The sequence below is a fragment of the Dermacentor andersoni genome, chromosome 1 (genome assembly GCF_023375885.2).
Source record: "Dermacentor andersoni chromosome 1, qqDerAnde1_hic_scaffold, whole genome shotgun sequence".
NCBI lineage: Eukaryota > Metazoa > Arthropoda > Arachnida > Ixodida > Ixodidae > Dermacentor > Dermacentor andersoni.
The window spans coordinates 195277724-195291298 of NC_092814.1; the positions used below are offsets into that span (position 1 = coordinate 195277724).

A 13575-nucleotide genomic window follows, 5' to 3' on the forward strand; every position below is an offset into this window, starting at 1 on the left:
CGAAGCACTGGAAGTGGTAAGGGAATACATCTACTTAGGGCAGGTAGTGATCGCGGATCCGTATCATGACATTGAAATAATCAGAAGAATAAGAATGGGCTGGGGTGCGTTTGGCAGGCATTCTCAGGTAATGAATAGCAGGTTGCCATTATCCCTCAAGAGAAAAGTGTATAACAGCTGTGTCTTACCAGTACTCACGTACGGGGCAGAAACCTGGAGGCTCACGAAAAGGGTTCTACTTAAATTGAGGACGACGCAACGAGCTATGGAAAGAGTAATGATGGGTGTAACGTTAAGGGATAAGAAAAGAGCAGATTGGGTGAGGGAACAAACGCGAGTTAATGACATCTTAGTTGAAATCAAGAAAAAGAAATGGGCATGGGCAGGGCATGTAATGAGGAGGGAAGATAACCGATGGTCATTAAGGGTTACGGACTGGATTCCAAGAGAAGGGAAGCGTAGCAGGGGGCGGCAGAAAGTTAGGTGGGCGGAGGAGATTAAGAAGTTTGCAAGGACAACATGGCCACAATCAGCACATGACCGGGGTAGTTGGAAAAGTATGGGAGAGGCCTTTGCCCCGCAGTGGGCGTAGCCAGGCTGCTACTGATGACGATGATGACACTTGTACGGGATTGCGGGTGTCTTCGTCATGTTTGGGCTGTAATGGCCTGTACAGTGTTATAAGGCTGCGGTTACAGGGATGGCCACGGGCATACAGGGGCGCTGCGAGCACTCTCAAAATAAACCCAGACATTCCGCACGTAGCGTTCAGAAACCATGTCCCGAAGAATAATACTAATTAACATTAAGATATTATAAAATCCAACTCGCTCGAGTTTGAGACGAAGTTTGGACATTATAATTTCTTACACATCTTGGGAGACGACTGAATTTTTTACTATAATAAAATAGAAACGACCAAACTCTGGTCGACGTCGTGGAGTACCACGCACAAGTCCACCACGCACAACGCATGTGCTAGTCAATTGCACGATTCGCGTCTAATTCGCGAAGGAAGTAACTTTTTTTCTCCCTAAATTTTTCGCACCACACCCGAACTATACAGATAGTTTAGTTCGCACGAGTGTACTATAAGTTTCCGCATGTTTTTAATAAAAATGAAAAATAGAGAAAAGGCGGGGCGCCTTCAACCCCATTAAATTGGATCGTTATCCGTGCTTAAGATAAATGTTCTCACAGATGAGCACTATACACCCTCACGTTCTTGAGGGGTACTGGGAGCTTCTGCGTTGTCGGCGCTCTTCGATGTCGTTTAGCACGCCAGTTGTCCCGTGTCGCTGTGACGTGCACGCTTATGTCCGCTCGTTCTGATGCTAACTTTTCAGAACTCGTTAGCCAAAGGACAACCAAAGAACATCATGGCGAAAGCCCCACCTCCGTGGTGCACTGTGCCAAAGAGCGAATGGAAAAAAAAAACAAGAGGCACGGCAAAGTATTGTAAAAAGACATCCTTTATTTCCTTCTTGCGCTCAGTGAAAGATATACTATAAAGATGTCGCTTTGGGCAGGCACGCACACACATACGAGCGCACACTCGCACACGCACGCAAGGTACAAAGTTCTCGATAAAGGTTTTCAATAGATTAGCATATATTACATACTTTGGAGCCACGGCGCGTGGCTCGCCTATATCGAAGTCTCTGTCCATGGAACCCGGCACCACGACAGGATCGGGATGGCTTCGTAAATTTATCTCGCTTTGTTCTTCAGATCTCAGGAGTACACCGTCATCAAGATCATCTGCGAATGAATATCGGAAGGAAGGGTAAGAACGCGCTCATCCAAAAATTAACGGCATTGTTGGCGTCAGTTGGTTGACCTGACTGAGCGCAGTCGTCGTGCTTCTACATTGCTTGTGCATACAGCAGCGCCACCATATATCCGAGGGTGGTTTTCACTCCACATTTAGCTTTAGCTTACTTTAGCGCTTACTACACAGTTTAGCCAAAAGTTGTGTCTCTAAAAGCAAACGAAAAAAAAAAGGTTTTTTATATCTCTGATAAACTAGATCATCCCCATTATGCCGTGTTTACATTTCTCAACGATTTATAAATGAAACCTGCGGATATAATGCTTGCAAATAGACTGGGTAGCGAAAGCCTACTGTGCACTGTACGGAAAACGTCCAGTGCCGTTTTTTTTTTTTTTTTTTTCGAGGGAATGTACTAAGAATTGGTTGCTAATCTCCTTCCTTTCCGAAATTAGTTATTACCGGGGGGGGGGGGGGGGAGGTTGTCGTCTCTTTTTTTCTCTTTTTGGCTACTTTGTAAGAGACCCGCCTGATGGCTTAATCGTTATGGCGTCGTGATGCTGAGCCCGAGGTCGCGGACTCAATTGCCGTTCGCGCCGGCTGCATGTCGGTGGGGGTGAAATGGAAATAACGCTTCTGTACTTAGATTTTCGTGCTCCTCAACGAACCCCCTACGGGGTCAAAAATTAATTCAATGTCTCCCACTTCGGCAAGTGTCTCATAATCATATCGTGGGATATTAATATATCCCTTATTTAGTGCTGCTTGAATGGCCAGGCCAACTCACCTCTTCCAGGGAGATGGTGTTCTCCTTGAGCTTCTTTTCCACTTGGCTGTACCTGTCTGCGAACGATGGCAATAAATAAATAAATAAATAAATAAATAAATAAATAAATAAATAAATAAATAAATAAATATCCAATTACTTAGTTAGCAATAAGACGTCAAGGTTTAAACGTATTGTCTTGCGTATATTAGAAATTTTGAATACTAATCAAGTAGTCCCTGCCACTCGATTTATATTCGATTCGAGAACTCGCTATTCGAACTTGTCGAATATTCGTTTCTGTCGAATATATAGAGGATAGAAACATTTATTGGGGGTGGTCTTGATGGAGACAAAACGACGCATTTGAGGACTGTTCCGAATGATTCTGCTGTAGGATAGTTGCGGTTAATGCTTAAGGTCACTACTTGCTGAACAAACGCACGGGGCAGATAACGTCTGCTCAATAATTTTCAGTCATTCAATGAGAATGGCTTGCCTTTATAGGCAGCCTATATATGAATTTGTTACCTGGCCAGTCACGCCTGTGTCTGCATCCCTTTAAAACAATGGGCGATGTTGCAGTCTCACATTTCTCTCCTTCAGCGAACACAGCACTCTCCGTGGATCTGGTAACATGCTGTTACATTGTTTCTTTACTGCCATTACCATGATGCTCAAGCAATTCAAAGCAGTTGTATATCATTTACAAGCCCTTCTGTAGTCCGGACCTCTACTTGTGAACTATATTACACAACCGTGTCAATGTATAATTGTCTGATTTCTTTTTTTTTTACCAACTCAACTCGGCGCGAACTTCGTATTCCATGTTGCTTTAAAAATTTTAAAATATTCGATATTCGGTGGTCGTCTGTTTCGAATATTCACGTTCGATTCGATACATAAACTTCACCATTCGAACACCCCTTTAATACGACTTGCGCTGACGTAATTCGGGCTGCGCAGCTTACCATGAGCCAGGTACAGCTTGACTAGAGCTCCGATGAAAGCCTCCGCTGTGATGGTGCAGTCTTTGGTGTAGCGGATGACCAAGCATTCCAGTACCTTGTTGCTCACCGTGATCCCTGCGCGTGTTGAGTTCACACGATAAATGAAAGCACAGGCACTCATCTTAAGCATCTAACACTCTTGCTGAGTAATCCCGCCTGTCGTACATATTCTAAACTCAATACAAATACAATAAAGATTCAATGCACATTGAAAAGTTTTCACCTTCGTGTGACACTCTCGCTTCAAGCCAACTGTAGAGCAACGGTATCATTGGACGACTATCTTTAAGGCTGCGTCTGTAATTAAGGCTCTCTCGTTAAGACATACGTCGTTCCATTACTCTTCAAAATCTTTGTTGGGCCTTGTTTCGCTCGCCGTCTTTTTCTGCGATATAAATTTGGCATGTTGAAGTTAACCCGCCGCAAACATTTATGGAAAACACAAATTACGTTGGATAGAGAGTGACTTTTCACTTTTCCTTTTTTGTTTCGTCTTCGCTACGCTTTCTTGTTATTTGTTGTTGCGATATTTAGAAATGCTATGTCTTGTGTGATATTAGGCGTTATGCATTATGATCATTGTTTGTGCACTGTTTGAAATAGGCGTTCTTTCCAGGACACACCATGCAAACACGACGGTGACTGGCATGGCATGATTCAATAAAAATATTCTTCTTCCTATCATCATCATCATCATCATCATCATCATCATCATCACAATCATTATTATTATTATTATTATTATTATTATTATTATTATTATTATTATTATTATTATTATTATTATTATTATTATTATTATTATTATTATTATTATTATCTTGTGAATTAACACTGCTTTATAGGTTCCCTGAGCATGTTCTGTTCGGGCAGCTATTTAAGAAAGCTCGCGTTATTCTTTTTATTTAATTTATTGTACCTTCAGGGCGTTACTGCGTTAGTGAGGACGTGGCGTTGAAGAAATGTAAAAAAGAAAGGAAACAAAGCGAAGTGCACGAACGGCCGTTCCCAAAACGAGAACAGTTATGTGTATACTGTGTATTTAGGCGACGACTGTCTTTCATTATTTAAAACAGAAACTTTGAGACAGAATAATAATTCTTTGAAGGACGAGGGCCCGCATTCCCAAAAATGTAATTGCGCTAAACTTATGCGTAAGTGAAATTGCCAGTCAATTGCTATGTCGGACATATTATTGAAGGCGGCCGGCCAATGGTAAACAACACTTCAGAACGAAAAGATTTGTGAATGAATTTAGCGCAATATTCGCAACGAGGGTGGACAAAAGAAAACTCTGTCGGATCATTTAGCAGTTTAATGAACTAAGATTCATTAATTAACCTATTAATTGTCAAACTTATACCGGCAAGGCCAATTGAACGTTTATGGCTATAATGAAGAGCTCATGACAAATTGACTTTTATAACGAACCAAAAACCGTTGCGAAAATTTTGCGAAAATCACTCGAATCGGGTTGTTATCATACGGTGGAAGTCTCATCACAATTTACGTGCGGGGCGACGCGAATTATTGTACGTGTCTCGCACTGATCTACTTCAAGCCGAACCACTTTCGGACTTCCCGTCGTAAATCATTCAGTGCCTTTTCTGTACCCCCCGAGGCAACACAGAAGAAATCCACACGGTCATTAGGGGCTTCGGCGTACTTGAAATATCTACTCTATTATAGCAGCCATGCTTCTGGCGACAAAGATCACCAGTCGCTTACCTGCCTCCCACAAAAGCGGCCTCAGGTTGAAGCTGCTTGTTCGCCCTTTGTGCGGCCGGTCAAACTTTACGAAGACGCCCTGCATGTGGAAGAAGAAAAAAAAACGAAAGGCGGAGAACGTGGGTTAATGCTGCGGCAGTCACGAGAACAAAGCGCCGCTAATGGAGACAGCCGCCCCCCATACGCACCCGCCAAAAGTGCAGCATGCTCAGGATTAAGGGCACGTCCTTGATGCTGATCTTTCCGTTTATGACGGGCTGGTGTCCGGTTAAGGCTTGGTAGCAGGGAGCAAACTTTCATCGCAACATCCATGAATGTCAGTAAGATAGACTCTCAAACAGGTATAGGCTTCACACGCAACGCGAATCAAGCACCCGTGTTCGTCCCTCTTTCTATGTATGCGCATTGGTTAGCGCTATAATTGCATCCAACGGTTACGCCAGATCAACTAGCCCGACAGTTCAGCCTATAATATTTTTACACCCTAAGATGATACCGGCGCGCAGTAACAGCGTTTCGTCTTCCGCCATTTTAAGTTCCTTTTACTGCGGTTGGTATCGTGTTGTTATCGTTACTTGGTTGCATACAAATATTTTTTTTTTTTTCACAAGCACCGATGACAATTCATTACGGCATACATGTCAGTCGGTCACTGTTGTCCACTTATCAGTCGGTTATTATTGTTGTTACTCTTTAATTCTTTTTTTGACAAAAAGGTGCTTGGTCGTAACAATTGCCGTCACATGTGACAAAGCACTGCCGCCAGTTTCGTTATATCGCGTAAGAATACATCGCATTTATGGCGCGAGTGACCCCCGTAGTCTACGAAGGAGTGATGCAATGTTACCCAAAGAATTAGAACAAAAGCAAGATAGACCTTACCCCAATCGATACCTGCTGCTTAAGAATCCCGAAGAACATCCGTTGCATCATGCCTGCTTCTTGGTGCGTCTAGATTATTGAAAGCACGTGTGAAACTTCGAAGCGTGTGCGCGGCGTATATGCGGAATATGAACGTCCGCCAAACTGGATGCACCTGTTAGGTGCTTGCCTGTCTTCGCCTGAGCTTTCGGAGAAAATACGTTGCATACATTTAGTTTCCTGGTGTATTGTTCCCTGTTCTTAGCATTGTGCTGCTTCGCGCATCAAAGAGGTAAGAAATACCTCGGTACTCTACCAGCTCACGCACTCGTCTGGCAAAAAGAGGAGCGAGAATCCAGTCCTGTTAGAGGGCAGGCTGTTTCGCTTACGATATTTCTCTTCAGTCTATACGGCTGATATCGGTTGCGTCCAACGACGTGCATGTGTTTGAGCCAGGAAGGAGCCTATATATAACTGCAGGCTGCCGCTATAAAAGCTTCTTCTGCTCGCTGCACTGGCGTCCTTGAGATTTGGGCGCCGATATACAGTTCGATAAGCCTGCGGCGTTCTCTCTCTCTCGAGCTTGCGCTGTATATATACTCGCAGGAACGAATCTCTCTGTGCGCTTCATTACGCACCGCTTTCAGGGTAACTGCTTCCGTAGTACGTGCGGCACACTACCCAGACAGCCCGCGGATCCAGCATAAAAGGATACATCCTTCAGCATGACGAGGTGCCGGCACAACTCCAGAGTAGGCTTCTCCAGCAGAAGCTGCGTATCTGAAAGGCACAGGTTTTCTGCGCGGAATAAGCACAGCGACTTCCGTGAAGATACTCGCACACACATGCACCACAAGGCAAATCTGAACATCTGTCGCACGCGACTACTTCAAAGAGCAATGTGCAGTGATTTTCTAAGCATAATGCAGTCCCATAACTATACGACTCGGATCTTTGATTACGCTAATAAGCGTTGCGTCGTTAACGCGGAAACACGCATACGCGATAGCTGATTTTGACCCCCCCCCCCTCCCACCGCTGTTTTCGAAAACACCAGAGGTAAAGAAGGCTATACAGAACGCTATTCCAGCCCAGCAATTTATTAGTCATTGTAGCCGGGATGAGGTGAGGTGAGTAGTACGGTGTGGCAACAACTTTAGTCAAGCACGCATGCAGAGCAACATGCGCTTTTTTTGCAGAATAAACTTATGTATATTGTTCATAGGACAAGCGCTAAAAGAAGTTTAAAGCTGCAAATAAAAATGGTAAGATTTCGCTGCAAGAGGTTCCACTTGGAGTATTCAAGCCAATATCAGTTGTATCCCACTACACAACCATATACCGCAAGACCAGTCGTCCCCATCAGTAACGGTGATTTTTTTTTTTATCTGCGGCATGCTTCTAATAGCAAATGCGGGTGGGGGGGGGGGGGGGGGGGGGGTTGAATACAAGACTGTCTTCTGGCGGTGAGTCTTTACTTTCGAGCACAGGGGTGGAGGCGAGGGGCCACAGTTACAGTAAGCGGTGAGTATTACGTTCCAAAGCTATAACTATAGGCTATGAGGAACGCTGGACTGAAAGGTCGGGAGGAGAATACGGATTAACTTGGACTCATTTTTTTTTTTTAATTGGCAAAAGCTGGCAGACACGCGTCGAGTTAGTGAACAGAAAAGTACGAAGGCTCAGTGGTGCACGAAAACTCACACCCATGGGACGCCAGCTATTTTTTACATTAATTTTTATTTTTATTTCTTTATTAGGGGGAGGGTACTTTTAGGGACCCACGGAAGCCCAACATAATGAAATTTCTGACAGGCTTTATTACACTCGCATGCGCGCTGCACTGAAGAATGAGAGAGCATGCATTCAGTAACAAGCAACACAGCGATCCGGCTCTTGGTCTATTCTTCGAGTCACTTACTTCTGGAGATGGCCCGCAATATCTTGAGCAGCATGTAGGCGTCAAGCTCACATGGTAGCTGCAATAGATGGATGACACAAGACTTCAGTCAAATACGCGTCTAAGAAAATTTTCGCCCGTATCTTTTCCCCGAGAATTTTCCACTTCTTGTCACACTACACGACTGGGAATAATGCACAACCACACAGTAATTATTATGCTTGAATATATGACAGCGGCTACAAAAGAAGTTGAAGAAGAGGAAGGGGACCGGTTGGCCACTGCTGTCCCAAAGGAGGCACAAAAATTGCCTGCCTGCTCTTTAGAAAATGAATGAAAGAATGAATCAAGTAAGGAAGGAATAATTAATTGATTAAAGATGTATCGTCTCTGAAGGAGTCACTACACTAAGCAAACCTCAGTCGAGGGTTCCGCTCCTTAGATCGGAAGGGGGAGAAAGAATGTACAGAAAGAACAAAGACAGGAAGAAAGGACGAGCTAACACGTCGTAACGGCTACAGCAAAACTACCGCTTTAGCTAAACTGCCATCACGGCACTTGTAAAAAATTAAAACAAAAAATTAGCTCGCCACCACGCCCAATATTGAAGCGCAAAATGAAAATTGCATTATATATAAGCTATGCCAATTTAAAAACGCTTTCAGACCGCGGCACGCTCAGCCCAAAGGTAAACATGTGGATACTTATGATCACAAAAGTGAAGCTAAGTCACTTGCTGAAGCAAAAAGACAAAAAAAAGGGGGGGGGGGGGCATTTATATACGCGAGGGTCTCGGTAACGTCGAGGCACATAAACTCGATGATGGCAGTCCAAAGCGCCAACAGTCTGATTTTGCCATCCCAAGAGCTCTTTCAGGAGTGCCGCGTGATGTATGCAATATGCAGAGCACGTACCAACGTCATGTGACCGAGGATATCGTAAAATGCTCAGTGTGCGAAGAAGAGATACCTTAGCCGACTGCTAATGTTTCAATGGGGACTTGTTTTCTTCGAAGATATATATATGGGCACGAACTCTAAAACAAGTCTCCTTGTCGAAAGGCTGGCTGCGGGCTTTTCTCACATACACATGAAGGACAAGATGGACTGCCCGTACAGTCTACCATAGAGTAAAAGCTGGCTTTGGTTAATTATCTCTACTTGCGGGACCAAATAAAGTTTTCCATCCATCCATCCATCCCGTAATCATGAGTGTATGTAAGCATGATATAGCTACCGGCAAAGCAGAATGGCTTGAGATGGTACTAGCCACAATTTTAAAATGGGTGCAGTGCGTGTTCGCAACGGCACACCACACCACACCACACTGCACCACGTCACACAGTACACTGGCCCATATGGACGCAATAGTTTCCTGTCACAGACAGAACCTCATTGCAAGTCTCGTTCGGTCAAAAGCCAGTCACGGCGCGCCGGACGCTGCCGGTTTGGACGCGGCCGGACGCTGCATGACGCGCCGCAGGACTCACGGACCGCTGGCGCTGAAAAGAGCACTCAGCGCCAGAAGATGACAATCAAGTGTATAGACCGTTTCATCGGGCGAGGAGGATAGGGCGCGAGGAGAGCCTTTCCTCCTCTCTGGCTTGGGCGATCCGGTGCGGCGCTGCTTGAAAGTATTGCTGTCGCGTGCTGCGGAACGATTTCGAGATGTTTTAAATCTTACTTTGTGAAATTTACGCCATGTTCTTTCATATAAGGTCGTCAGGGAAGCCTTTCGGTGCATCGGTAACTACTGTAGGCAGAAGTATGTCTTAGGGGCGCAAAAATGTGACGCGCATAATTAGCCGCGGTGTACGCACATTATCAGTCGCGGTGCGTGTATGTGTTGTTTACTATTTTGCTTATATCGATTTTAATTCAACAAAGAAAACCGGTGTCCCTGTATTACTAGCATTAAATGGTAAATCAGCTCATTGTCTGATCGAATGGCGTAGGCAGTAAAACATAAAACATAAGAGTGCATGCTCATGCACGGCCAACCTAAGGCAACGACGAAACATCTGAGCGGCAGGCGCTATCAAATATTTGTGATGCACTGGCATCGTTCTCACGCATTTCAAATCTAGTATGCTTGAAATTACCATATGTCTACGCTAGCGTTGCTGCATGGGGCCCATGGCGTTGCTCAACACAGCGATCACTGCGGTTGGTGAGCCAGCACGATACATATATAAGCTGTGTGCTTCGGCATTGCCTTTTTGGCCTGTATACAGCCATAATATATGAGAGGGTTCGCATAAAAAGAATGTGATGGCAATTTTTGAGCGCAAAATTTCCGTAATACGTGTGAGTGCGTCGTAGAGAACTGAACGAATACAACCGAAAAAAAAAATTCGGTTATCATGCTCTTTCTCTAAAAAAGCAAGAGAAAACGGGCTAACGCCGCACAACGTTTATAAATATATAACCGCTGATGCCGTATGCTAACAAAGATATCTGTAATCCAGCACTATACTACTGCTTAGAATGCTCGCGAAGTTCGTAAACGGTCCAATTTGATGGACAAGCTTAATTCAGACTGTAAGGTATGCTGCTATTACTAGCCAAAACTATTTTATTCATGGGTGGAAACCTCATCCACCCAACCAAGTAGTCACGCAATGTAACCTGCAGGGAACAGTTTGAACGCTTGCCAAAGTATAACAGCCCAGCTCCTGTCGTAGCAGAACGGTACACATGCTGTTACGATCGTCGCGTATGTTTCATGGCTCCTAAACCGCAGCTTAGAAATAGAGGATAATACTGCAATAAGGTCACATTAGTGATTGAAACATTCAGAAATACACAACTGATCTCCGAGGCTGATTGTAGGCTCAAATATGCGCACACACTTCGCGCTGCGTGTTCCGTCCACCTCAACGCCAGCAGAAATTCCGGCCACGACGCCTTCAACCACTTGAGCACGTCTCACAGAACCGTTTACCACGTAGAAGACGCACGTCATACGAAACAGACCGCACGACCGCGAAAACAAACGCCAGAACCTACCGCCGAGCGTATGCCTGCCATGCAAAAGACCGCTTTCACCCAAGCCAGTATGGCGCTGCTCATAGGCGGCGCCACTGCGGTCCCAATATGGCGGCGCCTACGAAAAAACGGTCTATAGGGCCGTGTATCTGCCTTTTGAGCGTCGCCTATTGGAAATGACAAATAAAACTTCAGCGTCCTAGAAGTTACAACTTGAGTGATATCGTGAACAAACATTAGGAAGAACTCGAAAGCAATATTTTTTGTAACCTGTTTGGGAAGTAACTAGCGTATGCAACGCGATCTTGTCTGGTTGCCTGGATGATCTCCGTTTGTTCTCGCAACTTGCCCGGATGTTCTCCTTTGAGCGCCCGGATAACGGCTGGCTTTTGGCTCGAGGTCACTTGAAGGTCGCCGACAACAGGAGCTAAAAGCATTTCATGCTTAAAAACAAATTTCCTCTGAATATATTTGCGCGCACTCATCGGCACTCCCCAATTGACAACTGCTCTGGTTCATATTTTAGGTTGCTAGGGGAATAGCAGGCCGTATAAGTGCAGAGAACCGACAATGTTATGAGCAAACGATACGTACCTTGTGCGCTAGCTTGGAAAACATGGCAGGTCCTTTTGGCTGCGAGAAATATAAAAGGAGATGATATTAGTCAACTTACTTTCGTGGTAGAAATTATGACACAGCTTCATCAAGATATCAAGCTAAGAATTTGGCTACTGGGTTGTGTGAAAAGTAATCAACGTTGCAGCTCCTAATAAGTAACCAGAATGATGCATACCTTGCATTAATTTAACCTGGGGGCGGGGAAGATATTCTGCAAGTGTCCACTTAGTGTCCATTTCGTCTGCTGCAGAAGCGCTGATTGGCTGGGCTAGGTTACGCGTCAGAAGGAGACAGGCGCCCCCAGCCAATCAGTGCTTTAGCAGCAGACGAAATGGACATGTCCACTAGGTGGACACTTACAGAATACGCCCCCCCCCCCACCCCACCCCCCTTACCCCTACCCGCAAAGACAAGTTCTTCTCCGGATGCCGCTCGAAGAGCCAGCGTCACTGAGCTGCCTTAGGGCGAGATGTTTAAAGGACGACGTTCGTTCCGCAGTGCTATCTATTATGAGGACTTAGAAACTAACAATCGCGGCAATGGCGCCACGTTGTCACTGAAACACTGTGGCGTCTTTCTCCATTTTGAGTACAATATGTCATAATTTTCGGTTACTCATATTTGCAAAACGAGGCTAAAAGACATACACCGAAGTGGAAATGTTTTGTCGGCGCTCAGATATTCCATGTGTCTCATATTCCCTAAAGAAATACAGTATATCGAAAAAAATCGCACATGAAACTCCGACAACAATGACAGCGTTACAGAACGACACACAGGAAGGAGGTCACTGCACACCAGCTCTGCGGCCAAAGTTCAGTGGAGCTCCGTACGACGAGACTATTCCAACCACTGGAACGGATCGTAATAATGACCCGAGAACCCGTACCCAAGCCAGCCAGCGGGGTAAGCTTGGCCCCGGCCCGCACCAAATGACCTTCGATTCGGACAGATGGACTATGCACTACAAAGCCGGACTTGGGCACGACAGTGATTGTTTACTGCAAGCGATACTGCTCTAGATACCGAGATTCTTACTGCGCGTAATATAGGACTACGCTGTCCCTGCCTCTGTACTCTGCCAACTATCACCGAAACTACGATTTTTTGTTGGCATTGATGTCCGTTGACGCTGGCCGTAGATAATATAAAAATTTTAAGAAATACCCTATGGCGCCAGCACCATTACAATAAATGCTGAAAACTGCACCTGCACGCCGTTTTCTACAGACTCCGCCGTCTCACCACCTAAATGTACTGGACTGCTGGCAAATGGTAAGATTGCAGGCAGAGGGACAGCACCTATATGGCTCGCGTCGTTCTTGTACATGTTTTGCAATGACTAACGTGGCCCCTCCTCAGTGTTACAGGAAGGGAGGTCAGCAGCACGTAAAAAAAATGTATAAAAATAAATGTGGCGTTCCTGGACCTGTACTGAGCCCTAAACGTAATGTTTTTGTGACACCCGCCGCGGTATAGCGCAGTGACATGGCCTTGCGCGGCTGAGTTCTAGGTTGCGGGTTCGATCCCGGCCGCGGTGACCGCACTTCGATGGGGAGCAAAATGCAATAACGCTCGTGTACTTAGGTTTAGGAGCATGGTGAACAACCCCAGGCGGTCAAAATCAATCCGGAGTCTTCCACTACCACGTACCCCTTTATCAGATTGTCGATTTCGCGCGTATATTAAACCCCATAATTTTTGTTTTTAGTGACGTTAGTTAGTGAGCTGTTTCCCCTATAGCAATGCGTTCACGTGGCTGCAGGCAACATTTCAGAGAATGCTTGACTACAACACATCAGTCTGCCCGCCGGTTCTGTGTAGCTCGTGAGACCCGCTGCTGTAGAGCCTTCCTTAGCCAAACTCCGTCTAGATATAGCGCTGGCCCGCGCTACGAGACAGCGCTGTTGTTGCATGACAGGCATTTAACCAAT

At 45.3% G+C, this 13575-nt stretch overlaps 1 protein-coding gene across 1 annotated transcript in view; it reads right to left on the reverse strand.

Moving 5' to 3' along the window:
- Window positions 1-1453: 1453 nt before the first annotated feature.
- The window catches only part of LOC126546956 (calpain-9-like), a 127759-nt gene continuing 115637 nt past the window's right edge, over window positions 1454-13575 (reverse strand). The window contains exons 12-19 of the mRNA XM_050194684.3: window positions 11618-11656; window positions 8058-8115; window positions 6852-6934; window positions 5464-5532; window positions 5276-5354; window positions 3509-3622; window positions 2559-2614; window positions 1454-1761 (exon numbers count right to left, since the gene is read on the reverse strand). Of these exons, the coding sequence (XP_050050641.3) occupies window positions 1735-1761; window positions 2559-2614; window positions 3509-3622; window positions 5276-5354; window positions 5464-5532; window positions 6852-6934; window positions 8058-8115; window positions 11618-11656 (525 nt within the window). The 3' untranslated portion in view covers window positions 1454-1734. The remainder of the gene's footprint in view (window positions 1762-2558; window positions 2615-3508; window positions 3623-5275; window positions 5355-5463; window positions 5533-6851; window positions 6935-8057; window positions 8116-11617; window positions 11657-13575) is intronic.